Source organism: Rhea americana, unplaced genomic scaffold (assembly GCF_003343005.1).
Source record: "Rhea americana isolate MKP2758 unplaced genomic scaffold, rheAme1 scaffold_291, whole genome shotgun sequence".
NCBI classification, from domain to species: domain Eukaryota; kingdom Metazoa; phylum Chordata; class Aves; order Rheiformes; family Rheidae; genus Rhea; species Rhea americana.
In genome coordinates this window covers 779,787-795,233 of record NW_028186414.1, presented here as the reverse complement: position 1 = coordinate 795,233, position 15,447 = coordinate 779,787, and the positions used below count along the sequence as shown (strand labels likewise).

General features: G+C 42.7%; 1 protein-coding gene across 1 annotated transcript in view; it reads left to right on the top strand.

Moving 5' to 3' along the window:
* The window catches only part of AOAH (acyloxyacyl hydrolase), an 87,205-nt gene extending 74,314 nt beyond the window's left edge, over positions 1-12,891 (top strand). Inside the window, exons 20-22 of the mRNA XM_085309145.1 lie at positions 1,380-1,476; positions 4,952-5,028; positions 10,404-12,891. Of these exons, the coding sequence (XP_085165271.1) occupies positions 1,380-1,476; positions 4,952-5,028; positions 10,404-10,532 (303 nt within the window). The 3' untranslated portion in view covers positions 10,533-12,891. The remainder of the gene's footprint in view (positions 1-1,379; positions 1,477-4,951; positions 5,029-10,403) is intronic.
* Positions 12,892-15,447: the final 2,556 nt, after the last annotated feature.

The window sequence follows — 15,447 nt, the reverse complement described above, 5'->3', positions numbered from 1 at the left end:
CTCATTCTGATTTCTCAGCTCTCCAAATGTATTCCCAAGGGATGTGATCTCCCTGAGACATGAATGTTCAGGTTCTTGTTCTTTAAGAAGAAAATATACTTTATAAGAAAGAAAAGGCATATGAATCCAGTAGCTATGAGTACAAAAAGCCAATTGCATAGATTTTGCTGGCAGCAGGAGCAGGCCCTGAGAGCAAGATCCCTACTCTTTGTTTGGGATTTGTGCTAATCTTACTCAGACACATTTCTGTGGACTTAATCGCCAGATGGTCTGACCAAGGAGCATCCARACTCAGTGCATGAATGGGAGCAGGCAGAACAGAGATGTCTTTTAAAACCCACCCTAAAAATCTGGCTACAGAAATGAATGTCACGTAATATCAGGCACTTACTTACTCCCTTTCAGTGCTACAAAATGTTAATCTTCCCCCTCTGCAGCTATGTAAAGGAGCCTGTAGTCAAACAGTGTCAAAGGTGTCGTGGCTGTGTGTAATTATATTAATGTTTGCATTCACTAGGTAAAAAATATGGCCTCAAATTTCCCAATGTTTATATGTGTGTTTCATTTTATGCCCCCTCCCTCTTGACTTTAGAGAAGGCAAAGAAGCACRTTGCTAAGTCATTGCAGGATTAGAGCCAATGTGTTAGTACAAACAATGCACAAAATTCCATGTAACTTCTGTCCATTAACAATTCCTGTGTCTGCAGGATGTGAATTAATCTTCCTTCTGAGTTCCTGTCTGAAACTAATTGTCTATGTTATCATCCAAACTGTGCATGTTAAATATTTAGGAGATTCTGATCTCTGTTACAGCTGTAGAAATCACACTGGATATGTGAGCTAGGTAGAGGTCCGACGGAGGCAATTTATTCTAAGGCAAGTGAGAGCAGAATTTGGTCCGGATAGATAAGTGTTAGCACTCACAACACGACAGCGGGAAGGTTAATGGGAAAGGAGAAAAATTTCCCTGTACAAAAAGTTTCAGTTTTCTTTAAGAGGAACGGAAATGACAGGGCTCCCATGCATCAAGAAGCCTCTGAAGATGAGATTCAGCATGACAATAGGGGAGTGAGGACACTACTAAAAGAAGTGTCTAATAAAATAACTATATGCTGTATTAACCTTATTATATCCAGTGAAGCTCACTGCAGTCTCCAGTGAAGTTTTGCATCATAAGCTATCATCTCCCGAAAGCCCAAAGGCTAATGAGGTTCAGTGTAAGTCTATGGTATAATGAAGTCCATTTCACCTTCTTTCCCCCAGTTAAAACGGCAGTATTAGCTTTCAAATTCCTGATTGCACATCGGTGACGAAAGCTGAATTCATACAAAGCAGTGTGAGTAGCAATGAATTGTCATTAAATTGCTTGTTTTTTGCAGAGAGCGTTACAACTCTCCAATGTCCTAAAAGAAATAGCAAGATCTGAGAAATTCAGCAACTTTGATATTTTCTACATGGATTTCCCACTGAGACAAAGTAAGWTGCTTTTTTCTCTTGCTTTTGCTCTCAAGAAGCATTTAGGCATTGGTGCTGGGCTGCTAATAGCACTTTTTATATGTTAGCTCTCTGTAGCAACTAGACAGCAACATAGCCAGCCCACCTGGGCAAACTTGGGAGTGGGGCAGGAGMCACTGGGGAGCTGTGAACTGTCTTTTCCTGCTGTCCCTCACAGACGCAGGCACCACAGCGCTAGGCATTGGGCATTGAGTGTTGGGCATTTGGCATCAGCGCTGGGTGTCAGGCATTGGATGTTGAGCATTGGGCGCTGGCTGTCACCATCTGCACCAGGTGCCGCAGGGTGGCCCAGTCCCCGGGCCACCCTTACGCAGCGGTAAAGGCACCAACCCCACCATGGGTTGGTTGGAGTGAACCCCATGTGCAGTAGGAATCACAAAAGTAGGCAGTRTAAGTACGGAGGTGGAGAAGTAACGTCAGGTAAAAATGCCTCCTGCTGATCCACTGCAGCTTCTCTGGCTAGTTAATGAGAAAAGAAACAGCATATATGCACTGGTGCCGGTGGCCTGTGCGAGTTATAATGCACGACATTACTGTCTGGGCTTCCCATTGCATTTTCTGGGATGAGCAGAGCCTCAGACGGTGAGTTTTTCCCAGCCACTTTTCCTATCCGAGCAACACAGCCGCCCTCTCCTGACGCAGTATTTGCAAAAGCACAAACATCTCTCCTGTGATGAACTTCCCTAGGCTTCCTTAAGTACCCACATAATATTGTAACTCCAACTTACAAAATCCTTCCTTATGTGATCTTAACAGTCATTAGGAAAGCGGATTACCTAAATCACTTCCTTCTGCAATTGGCACTTAAAAAACAAAAAACAAGGAAAAAGAGGCCTTTTCTTTGCTACTGTTAGTGTGAGGGGACCCAGGCTGTCTCATTTCAGTGTCACTTGTCCTCCTGTCCTGCAACTGTTGTGCAGAGCCTGGCTTTGACTCCTCCAGAAGCTCCTGGAGGCTGCTGTCAGGCCCCCCTGGAGATGCCATGTCCTCAGGCTGAACAAGCCCCATCCCGTGGGCTCTCCTCATGGGCTGAGAGCTCCAGCCCCACCACTATGGAGGCCTCCTCTGTGAGCAGGAATTTCTGAAGGGACAGAAACACCCTGGCAATACTTCAAAATGTGCCTCTCTAACACCCCTCCACATCAGTGGCTGCCAGTGCTTGGAAGCATACAGCTGTCAAGGCACCTAAGATTATCACCAAAAAAAGTCAGTTGTAGCCAAATCCTATCAAAATTCACAAACTTATTTATCCTGCATGACCCAGTTCAGGAGCTGGTTCTGGGTCTCATGCAGACCGTAGAGGAGGAGGAGGAGGAGATAAAAGATGATGGGAGGGTGAGTCTTTCTGTCTAAAACTTTAGCTCAGAGATGTAGACACCACTGTCAAATTAGATATTGTAGCACATCTTCCGGATGTCCAAGCCTGTTTGTGAATTYTGTCTCAGCTACTTAATATTTAACAAGTCATTAAGATTTGGAACAAACTACCTGCTGGGTAGGCAAATTACTTTAATAAGTTAAATTGCTAACTTTAGGTAATTTATTTGCTTTCATGAAAAGAAACATCTTAATATAATTTGCTGTTCTTGATTACTTCGCATTAAATAAATGAGGTAAACAAAATCACACACGCACATACAAACATCAGCTCTGAAAGACACTTTTTGCAAAGTTTCCTGCAGCCCTGGAGCCAATGACTTCATCTTCCCGTCAGTAAAGCTGTCAGCTCTTGAGTGTGCTCATAAGCAAGTTATGGCTGCTGACCTACTTTTCTGGTTTCTTTCTGAAGCAACTGCAAATCCCTCCTTAGGCTCTCCAGACATCAAATATTTAGCAGTGGTTGCATGCTGTGATCAGTGCATTGACTTCAGGCTGGCCTGTGCATCTATATATATATCCATATATATACATCGCAGCTCCCAGTTTTCTTGCAATTAAATTTGGGCACTAGCATCTATTCTAGGTGGACATTCAAGTTAGATGTTGGCTTTAGCTGAAAAACTGAGTAGTTTCTTTAAGGAGGAGTGTGATAAATTTGGGAGGTGGAGAAATTTGGCTTTTTCTTAATGTGGATGTGACTCTAGTCGAGTCTAGGCAACAGGCACTGTTAAGACTAACTCTGGACTTACCCAGTTGAAGGGTGTGTTTGTCCAAGGACTACTCTAGGGCTTTCAGAGATCAACTATAATGGGCCAAATTCACTTATCATGATACAAATGAGTTCCACTTGCTCATCTACTTGTGCTGGCATTGAGACATTAGTCCCTCTACAAGGTAAAACACCATACACAGTCTCATACTCAGTATATAATATCATACTTAACAATTTAGGCAGGCTTACCCTACGTRTATTGTGTGTGTGTGTATGTGCACATATGTGTGCACTCCACGGTGTAAGATAAGGTAGGTGACATATCTCTTGTGTTGCAAAATTGAAGCAAGCCCCCAAACTCTGTGCCTTTAAACAGGTTACTTTAGTGTTAAATTAAGTATCTTGTATCTGTTTCTATTGTCAAAACTGGAATATTACCACTAAAATCTATGAATTCAAGCTAGAATGAGGACTTTCACATCACTTTTGGACACAATAGCCAGGGTCCAACAAACAGCAGTGAGTCTAAATCAAAAATGTAGTATTTGAAAGGAGAACGTTTTTCTCCTGACAGGATGCCTGCATAATGCTATTAAGAATTCTTAATCCGTCATTATAAAAGAAATTATTGAATTTAGAGCCTGCTAATGCCATATCCACTCGTCCAGTGTTTGATCATTCTATAACCCTTTGAAGAGGGAAAGCTTTATACTCTGCTGAWCGCTCTGGGGCTTACAGTACAGCGTCATTTGCATTGAATGTCATGCTTATGCAATTCAAAAAGGTTATTTTTTGTTAGAGTTGAAAAAGACCACTCAGAAGAAAAGTAACTGAAAATGACATGCTATTCCTGAAGCTATCAGCCCATGTGAATATTGTGTTACCATCTCTTTCTCTAAAAAGCCCTGTTTTCTTTATCTTTTCTTTTTTCTTTTTCCTTTTTCTTTCTTTCTTTCTTTTTTTTTTTTTTCACTCTGCTAAAGATGCAACCTAATTGGAAAATGCGAAAGTGTTACATCAGTATTAAATAATTTATGGCCGTACTTGCTACGGTGTCAGCCTTGGCTGGAAAGGAAAAAGTGAGTTGTTTTACAGTCGTTTAGGTTTAAAGAGCTTCCTTGCATAAATACCAAGGATCAAAAGTCATAATAATAACAACAATAACAAAAAAGGCTTAGACGCTGCCCCYGAGGGAAAGGGGGATCGCACACGATGCCGGCTTTGACAGCTTTGTACGAGTTACCGTGGTGGCGGCGGTGACGCGGAGCTGCCGTGCGGGGAGGCGAGGCGGGGGGCGCGCGYCCGTGCCCGCTGCTAACCCCTCTCTGCTCCCCTGCTCTGCAGCGGCGGCCGAGTGGCGCCGGATGGGCGGCGAGCCCTGGCAGCTGATCGAGCCTGTCGACGGCTTCCACCCCAGCCAGGTAAAGACCCAACCCCAAAACGGGGCCTGTCACACCAGGGTGGCGGGGAGGTGGGGGAGAGCACCCAGGCACCCTGGGGGGCCGCCTGCCCCGGCGGGGTGCCGAAATGATGCTTTTTCTGGGTCTGAGCACGGGTGCTGCAGCTGGTGCAAAGCTTTCTGCGTCGGAGCTGCGCGCGCAAGGCGGTTCGTGCTCTGCCAGCACGGCAAACACCAGCAAAGTCTCACCTGAACTATCTTGGCAGCCGCGCTGCAGTCACCCCCCAGTATCAAAGTTAACAGGAGGCATTGAGCAATCCAGAACTCCTAAAAGCAAAGGTCCTGATATCACCACCCTGAGGTAGGCAACCTGGGACGTAAAATTAAACCATACAGGGCGACTTATCTGCAAGAGCCCCAGGGTTGTGTCACAAGCCACCAACGGCTCGGGCAAACTTAATGGCTTTGTAAAGTTTAACCARTTGACAACAGGTAAACCCAGCTGCCCGTGTTTTTGATCCTGGCTCTTCTAGGGTGTCTGAGCAAGAATTCAGGTTGGCTAAATTATGAGCAAACAAATTGCAGAAAGTGGGGGAGAAGCTGATGGAGATGCACATCAACAGTGGAGCCAGTGTCCCTGTCCCCCCCTTTGCCAGAAAGCTCTGCCAGGCAGCAAAAAAAGCAACATCTGCTCCTCACTGGTTATTTTTAGAGACGGGGCCACAAGCATGGTGCTACCTGCTGCTGCGAGCCAAACCTGCAGACAAACCAGGCAGCCCGAACCCCTGACTTGCTGGGTCTGGGCAGCCCTGGGGGGGACTGCGGAGTCACATTCCTCCAGGTAGCAGTGTGAAGGACACGGTTTCAAGGGTGCTGGTTCCCTGCTTCTGGCCGTGCAGTCTCTTCGCTGCCCAGACCAGCACAGTATGAGGAGTGTCAAAGCCGAATTAAGCACTTTGGTCACTATTTTTTATACTTGTGCAGGCCAGCTGAAGCAATACRGGAGCTTGCTTACCCTTGCCAAGGCAAAAGGGACTCCTGTTCAAAAAGGAGCCTCCGTTAGAGCAGCAGCTCCTGCCTTGCTCCAGGCAGTGCCACAAGAGAGCTGCGTGAAAGAGCGAGCTCACAGCCGGAGGCCATGGAGAAGGCACGTTTGGCTTTTTTTTACTGCAGGCCTTTTGAAATGAAGCAATTAGGGAAAACTTGACAAATGAAATGAGAGGGAAAACAATGATGAAATGAGCCCCATTCCCAACCCCACCATCTGGGGAAACTTTGTGATGCGAAGAATCTGGAGCGGAGAGGAAAAAAAAGGTCTTTGTACTATTTTTATTCCTTACCCTGCGGCTGCCCTGAGGCATCTTAGAGCCACCAGCAGCAGCACGGTGCCCAGGCTCGCTGGACCACAGCTGCTCCCCCGTGCGCTTGCCCACATCCCATGGGCTTCTGGAAGGCGGCAGAKGTGACCACAGCAAGTCCTGATCTGGCACGGCTCCTTCCGAACCCAAAGCAGAGCTGCAGAAAGGCCTTCAGGGCARCCACAAGCCGACGGCTCCTGGTGTGCCAAGCTGCAGGATCCCGCCAAGGGKGGCCAGACCAGCCCCATTTCACTCCCTCCGGAGCTGGCATCCCACAGCCGTTACAACCTCCCACTGCCGCCGTTCGGATGAYGTCAATGCTTTTATAGGTGCATTTTCCCTTGCGCTCAAGGTGCCAGCTGTAGATATGCTTCACTTCAAGTGAGTTATTGCCCTTCTAGGATTTATTAATTAGCCTTATCCAAATATCCACCACTTTAAGTCCATTTTTCTTTTCCTGCTGCTTTACAGGATGCTGTTACCAACGTACCACTATTTGGATGGAGACATAGCACTCTGCTCTGAAAGAGTGGCTGTCTTAATAAAAAGAAAGGGGAGGGGGGAAGTGTGTGCATAGGGTGATATTTAAGAGTACACTTGAGAGGGATAAACAATTCACTCTTCATGCTAGTTTTTTTTTTTTTTTTTTTTAAAAAGTTTTACTTTATACTGACATGAATGCCTCTGGTCAGGTATTGCTTTAATACCGTATAGTTCTGCCTAGTGGGAGAGAATTGATGCTGTTCAGCTTGTCAAGTGAATGAAGTCTCTTATTTCAAGCTCTGCAGCTATTCTCCCGTCCTTATGTATGGCTTGACAAATAAMTATGATAGGGAAGACCTGGTTTGGGGCATTTTCACTGAATCTTCTCTGTGAAGTTCTCAAAGCACTTGACAAGTATTCATGAATATTCAAACTGAGCAGTATCCCAAGGAGTGCATAGACATCATAGGTCCTGTTTCAGATGCAGGGAAACTTCTGAGTTTGGGGTATGAGTACTGCAGTGCCCCTGTGTGCYAAGAGTGAGCTGGAGGGACAGCAATACACAAGTGGGCAAGTCTGATACCTGCATCTGGATTTCACCAGCTGCGTACCTGGTGAACCTTCTTGATTGAATACTGTGCATGTATTTTAAGGAGAAGGAAGGGAGTGGGGGGAAGAAAGAAACAGCAACATTCCRTTTCTCCTGTTAGAGCTGTTTTGTTTTTCGCAAGTTGGACGAAGACTAAACTAGGACACTCAAGCAGCAAAACTCCCCATAGCCCCCACTCTAGAGAGTATTTTATATTTAAAAATCCTTGAAAGAAGGGATAAATGCCAAATGCTCATTTATTCGGCCAAGCCCAGAGCTACATTCTCTTACTGAAATTTTCTTGTGAAGAACGGGGTCTTCCTGGGTTTTTTATTAACTCACAAAACAGAAGGTTGCAGACACTCATTCTCGGCATAATCTTATTCCTATTAAGTTCCAAAGATAAAATACAGCTCTGAGTTTTCCAAAACACCCAAATTAGGCCATAGGTGGAAGAAATTCACACCGTTTACTTTTGAAATTTAAAGCAAGATACCTAACTTGGTCCTACTAAGTTCCCTCTGCGGTTGTCTGGGAGATGCTGTTCCCCAAAGCTGTTTGAATCCCTGCTCAGGTGTCCTCTGAAGAAATCTCACTTTCTCTTTCCGTTGACTACACAAGGAGCCTGGAGACTTTTCCAGCATCTCTTCTTTACTGCAAAAAATCTCACTGGAAACCATTCTGAGTGCCAGATGGCTTCAGGGACACCGCTTCTTTCACGAGCAGCCGATTGCTTTGTTTGTGTGGCACCACCGCGCATTACAAGAGGCTCCTGTATAACTGACTTTGTTTCTTGCTTTATGCAGTTTCCACAGAGGATGCTAAAGCCGCAAGCCTCACAAACTGGGACCTGTTTGAGCTGCTTGGAAGATTCTTAATGATTATGTACAGGCAGGAAAGCACAGCTGGAGCGTGATTAGCTTCTCCCTTATCTCTTTTCTTAAGTCATAGCAACGGACTTTCCAACCAGAAAAAAGCAAAAAGCTGAAACACCACATACCAGATGAGTTGTTTATTTACATTTTGCTGAAGTGTGCGCTCATCCCTAGTTCAGTGGACAAGGAAAAACTAGATATGCAGAAGCTGCTAAAATAACAAAGCCACCTCCCAACCCCAGTTACCCAGGGCTCTGTGAGGAATGTATATGATTTCCTCAAAAATTTGCTTAGAATTTGTTACCTTCACAAAAAATTAATTGAAAAAACAATATGAATTGTAGCTGTTCTCAAAGATTGAGCTCTTTGAGATTTTAAAATACCARCAAGCAAAGTAATTTCTAGAATTAAGAACACGTCTCTGTGCCACGTCGCTCATTGGGATTAAATTATCCAGACCATCAGCACAATACAAATAGGTCTCTGAGCTGGACCTATATAGTTTAGGACATTCTAGGCATACACATCTTACCCTGCAGTCAACAGAGCAGTGTAGAGCACACCTCTAGTGTTCAGAGGCTGCATCATGCAAAGATAGTTTAAAAAAGAAAAGAAAACAAWATAAAAAAAGCCACCACCCCTATTAAAACAAACTAGGGATGGCCTGGGGATCTGTAACGGCCCCTTAGGGGCCAGAACGGACCATTCTGTTGCTGATGGGTCACAACTATCTTTGGCATGAGGCTTCCCAAAGAAAAATGTGTTTGTCATGTTAGAAAATTTGACTAGGAAAAACCTCCATATTACACAATCTACCTTCTGCCCCAACACCACTGCTAGTTTAATGAAACCTCAAGTGACCAGAGTCCAAGACCTTCCACCCCACAACTGTGGCTCTTTGTATGTGAGCTCTGAATAAATGGAAGCTTTTGTCTCCTGGCCCATCATTACAGCTTCTTTCAAAAGCACAGCATTCAAAAATGGTGCATTAAAATAGCTTTGTTAGCTCTATTTAAGCCTCATAATCACAACTAATGTGAGAGCGAGTTTTTGCATTGAAAGTAAAGTGTAACTATAGGTAAGAAGCTACAGTAAAAATGCATTAACAGGGTGTGAAAACTTAGTTAAAGGAGAATCAGGCTGTTCTCTCTTCCCCTCTCTCCTCCCCTTGATGTTTTTCATTTTGGCAGCACTACAGACACAATTTATCTTCTGTACATGACTYCTGCTACTGAGCGGAAAAGCTATTTAACAACTTTCTGCAGTTTTCATGGAAAAAGGCTCTGAAGCCAATCAGTAGCAGGTGTGAACTTAGCAAATCATAGCTGGTTAGCRTTGAGCCTAGATATAATTGGGCCTCTTTTTCCTAAACCCCATGGTTTCCAAATAGGAGAGCAAAGAGAAAATTTATCAGAGGTATGAGAAGATTTTAGGAGCCTGAATTCCTTTGGACTTGCAAGAGACCTATGCATTATATCCAAGTGGTGCTTTTGAAATACTTTCAAAATGTTTGGAGAAAAAAAAAATCAGACCTCATGACTTTTGAACAGACATTATAGGCATGAGGAATAAGTTGGAGACTACCATTAGGCTGTATGACTTACTGTTTGCTTGTTTCATAGGTATATTTACCTATAACTGATAAAATAATTTACATAAGAGACAACAYATTTTTAAGGGAATGTGGAATTGTATGCTTGCCAATTGCACATACATTCCCATTTTCCTTTATGCTGCGTAGCTTAAAAACAAGGTTAGTTCCATGTAATACTTAACATTTTATTTTTAAAAAGCCTTTTTGGAGACATCTTTTTCATTCTACAGGAAACAAGTGATCAGACTTTTGCTGATAAATCAAGTCCTTGCTTGGTCAGAGAGGTGCAAATATGTAGTCCTCATCTTCTTTTTATTGTTCAGGTGGATTTTGCCCTGTTGAGGCAGCTGGAATCAAGTATTTTCTTTGGTTAGAGATTACTTTCCGCCATTTGGTTATACAGTGAAGTCTTGTTTCTGGTAGTGACTTCTGAGTGCTACCATGAAACAAGTACATTATAGAGGTGCAAGAAATTGATAATATTTGTACTGTTTGCAGATTGCCGCAGCACTCGGAACAAGCATTACCTGGCAGAAGGCATTACATGAATGGCCTCAAGTGCTTGGAAAGGAGAATCCTTATAACAACCAGATTGAGGCTATATTCAGAGATCAAGGTGGACACTGATTTCAAAACTGCCAGAGCCCTACAGCACATTTACRGTGATGCTTCTCAGTGCATTCCAGGAAACAAGATGATTAAAGACAGAAGAAGATGAGAGAGCATACAAGACATCAAAGTTGGACTACTTCTTCCCCCCGAATAGCAGTACAAAGAGCCAGTGAGGATAGCACAACAGCACCCTTTTCAATGTTGTATCTTAGCTACAAAGTCTGCCACCTCTACAAGCAGGCCATGTTTTTGCTGTGGAGCCACAAAAATAAAATCACAGGGTGCCTGTGAGCCAGGCCACTTAYTGTACTCGTTTGCAAATCCATAACTTGTTCTACTTATGACAAATTCCTAGCCCTACCTCATCTTTTTTTTTTTTTTTTTTTTTTTTTTTTTTTTTTTCCTGCAAAAGCATGTTTCTGGGCTTTCCATTTATACTATTTCAACAGTTAATCTGATCCCAAAAGGGGAAGAAAAAAACCCAAACTCATTATGTTGCTCTAAACTGTGTATATGTAATTGCCCTGACTGTCAATACATTATTTAGCTGCTATTTGCTTATTAAAACGTGCTAGGAATAACAAGGCACCAGAATTTTGATTTGCCTGCAGTATTAGTTCAGTCTGACTGTGCACAGGTTCTTTTCTCCCACCATTAACAAGATAGTAACTTGACAACCCTTCATGTATCTACAATAGGTTGCTTTTTAAAGCTTTAATACATTTTTAGTCTCTTGCCTCAGAACAAATGCAATAGGCCCAGTCYTGTGCCTTTTACAGATATGACCTAGAGAATCACTGAAGCTGATGAGCAATCCTTACCTGCACTACTTTACATGTAGAACAGAGAGTTCAGAATGACTAGGAGTTCTTTGACCAGCTTACCCAAGGAGGTWAAGGGAGGAAGAAATTAAAAATTAGAGAGAGCTCTACCCACTGCAGCCCTAATGGTGATAAAGCATTTGTATCTTTCCTATTATCAGGCAAAATACAACTGGCACTAACCACACATGGAAAAATCTGGTAAATGCAAAGTGTTAACACAACACAACTAAAATCCATCTAAACTAACCAAAGCACAAACTTGGTCAGCTCCTTGCTCTGAATTTGTCCAATGCTTAAGGCACTGGGTATCTTCACATATGATCCACCTTGTAGTTAAAAAAATAAATAAGATGGCCYGGCCATACACAGACCCGCGCACACTGGCCACTGGAGATGCAGCTGATCAATACTTTGAATGGGCAGAGGGTGACTTGCAAGCCCTGTCTTGATTGAAGAGTGTATTTTGCTATCCTAGGTCCTTAATTTTTATTGGTGCAGGCACAACTGCATCTTTTATTAGATAAGAGTACCTCTGGGACAACTAACATTTGAGGAAACATTCAAGTCACCTAACCTTAGGAAACCAAACAGGAATACACACCTTAACTGAATGACACTTACTAAAAGGCTTCAATTCATTCAAGGCATTTAGATGCCACCAAAATATCAGCTATCCCCCAGGAAACAGTTTCAGCTCTACAGAAGCATGTCTCAGGAAGACAGTATTGAAAGTGGGAAAAAGAAGCCTACCTGCTTCCTGTACAACTTCTCGCTGCCAAGTAGCATAACATTCAATACACATGGGCCAGGTGGAACATCATATAACTATTTTTATTACCTATTTAGACTTCCTATCTTTCATTAAAAATAGGAAAAGAACAAAAAAACCAAGAGCATCCATGTGATTTTACTACAGACCAGGAACAGAGACAATTATACAATCAGATCAGATAATTTCTAATACACCAAAGTTTGGAAGCATAGCAATTAAAGGCAGGGGGAGGGGAGACAACAACACTGTGTTTAGCAGCCAAATTTCCAGGCAATCCCACTGCAAATTATTGTATTCCATTTGAGGTTCAGCTTTAATAATTCCAATTAGGAGTTTTATAAGCTAGTAAAACTGAAATTTCCTCAGCTAAAATAGGCTTCATGGCCCAGAGCAGAGTATGTTCCATTTTTAGACTTTTTCTTTTATGTGAGCATCTTGAATTTTTGAACAATGGAAAAAAAGTTTCTTATGAAATTGAAATGACTTGTTCTCAATTAAAAAAAATAATAATAAGTACCTGAATCCCAAGGCTCTTAGATTTACCCTAGCAGTATAATTACTCGATATTTGATGCAGTAAGAGTTTTTGAGGGATTTCATGAAATGGGTTTACCACTGGTGACAGAGCACCAGCCAAACTATTTTCTCACTCCTCAGAGCAATCCCTGCAGTTCAGCACTAAAATTAAGCTGTACACAGCAACTTGATCTGTAAMTAATGTAACAACTACTTGTGAATAAAAATGATTTTCTGGCCTATTATGCCATCACCTTTTACAACCATGATGTTTCTCCATTATTTCAAAGAATGTAAAAAACTGCCAAATACCTGCATCCTCAATCATTAGTCACTTCCAGTAATATTGTAAAAATAAATGTCTCCTATTCAAACAAACTGTACTTAAAAAGCTTACTTACTCTAAAGCAGCAACACACTACTCTCAGCTCATGCTGTTAACTTAATTGTCTCCTGATCCTTAAATTTGTTAAAGATGACAAATGCATGGGGAAGAGAAATAAACCACAAGGCAGGGAGGTGTTCCTCTTGGAGAGCTAAGTCCTTCTGTGATATTCAAGCTTTAGAGTAGTACAGATTTCTAAAAAAAAATGTTTTTTCAAAGTTGTCTGCCCCCTGCCAGATTTGGACATGTGAATACAAGGGGATTATGTCACTTGCTGGTTCCAATGCATTGTAAATAGGAATTTCTTTGTTATTTTGCTGTTCCCTTTACTTTACTTTGTAAAGACTTAAAACTTTGAAATAAGACAGTAGAAACATTTATTTTTGATGTCTAGAACTACATCTATAGCTACCTGAAGCTATTTGACTTGATTTAGTTTGGCCTCTTCCAAAAGAGATCACCTACAAATATGGAAACAAAAAAAAAAGTCCTGCAGAGCAGAAAGCTCTCACCGCTTGGTGCTGTGCTTCTCTCTGTCKCTTTCAAACAGGTACTGTTATTCAGGTTTATACTTTAGCAAAAATTCAGATATATCATGCATGACCTCTAGGACTCCGGGCTGCAAACACAGCACAATCACTTCTTAAAGTTATGATATAGCACAAGTCTATATTGAACTGATGTTCTTTAGTCCCTTTGCTTTTACTATTCATCAAGGCTTCAGCACACCAGCAGCCAAATGCATTGTTGTAATAATYGTCCTTCCTTGTAACAGCATTTTCCTTGCTCCTCTCACGTCTACTTCGAGTTACTCAGAAAACAAACAACTCTTCTCCACCCAGCCAACCATTCTGCAATATTTTCCACAGCTCACCTTTGGAAGCAATGGGGAGAAAGGGATGAGGGAGGGCACACAGAAATGCAAGCCASTAAAGGTGTAAACGGAGGCTTGCTGCTAAGTTAATGTCATAGGCTTCTGCTGACTGCAGTAGTATGTGTYGACATCATCACTGATACCTTGTGCTTGGACCTCATCACCCAGGTCAGCTTTTCACACAAGAATCAACTCTTTGCTTTCTAACTTGCATCACCTGTTACATTTTGTACTGTACAGTTTGAACAYTTCTTTGATGAGAACATTTTTTCATCTTAAGCAATAAACAAACTCAGATAGCTTCTATAATGGATAATAGCCCAATTAAGCTTTGTAGGAGAAAGATTAAGAGAAATACCTGTCCTATACAGAAGTATATTACTCCCTTACAAATATATATATATATGTATACATGTATGTATACATGTACATATACACACACACATATACGTGTAAGGGAGTAATATACTTCTGTATAGGATAGGTGTTTCTCTTCTTCCTATTAAGGTTAAATGGGCTATTATATAGCCGTGTGTGTGTGTGTGTGTGTGTGTGTATCTCCATTCTTAACTCTCTTCTGCAGACTCAGTCTTTAGGTTTTTACATTCAGTGATATTTATTGACATCTTATTGGAAGTTTAAGGTGGGCAAACAGCCTACCATGTATTCACAGATGAAACTTGCTCTTTCACAGCCTCTACATTCATGTAGGAAAGATGGGGGAAGGGGAGAGTTATAGAGACAGGACAGTCAGCAAAAAGCACAAGTTGGGATGCCTGCAGCAGGTGCATGCAGCCGCAGAAGCGCGTACAGGACATGATTATGGAGGATCCTCTTGCACCCCTCCTGGGAAACATGCATGCTGAATTAGCTCTCTGAAATGCCTGTACACCAATGCACGTAGCACAGGGAATAAATAGGAAGAATTAGAGATCTGTGTACAGTTGCAGGGCCACGATCTTACTGCAATTATAGAGACATGGTGGGATAGCTCATATGACTCGAATGCTGTCATGGATAACAACGTGCTCTTTAGGAAAGACAGGCCAGGAAGGCAAGGTGGTGGAGTTGCTCTTTATGTGATAGAGCAACTGCAGTGTGTTGAGCTCTGCCTAGGGGTGGATGAAGAGCAGCAAGTCAAGGGCTTATGGGTGAGGATTAAAGGGCAGCCTTACATGGGGGACACTGTTGTGGGTGTTTACTACAGGCCACCTGATCAGGAAGGGGAAGTCAATGAAGCCTTCCACAGACAGCTGGAAGTAGCCTCATGATCACAGGCCCTGGTTCTTATGGGGGACTCCAACCACCCTGATATCTGCTGGAAAGACAAAAGAGCTGGGCACAAGCAGTCCAGGAGATCCTTGCAGAATGTTGATGATAACTTTTGGACAAAGGTGGCAGAGGAGCCAACGAGGAGAGATGTCCTGCTGGACATTGTACTAACAAACAAAGAAGGACTTCTTGGAGATATGAAGGTTGGGGGCAGCCTTGACCATACAGTGACCATGAGATGGAGGAGTTCAGGCTCCTGTGTGGAGGAAGCAAGGCAATAGGTAAAAT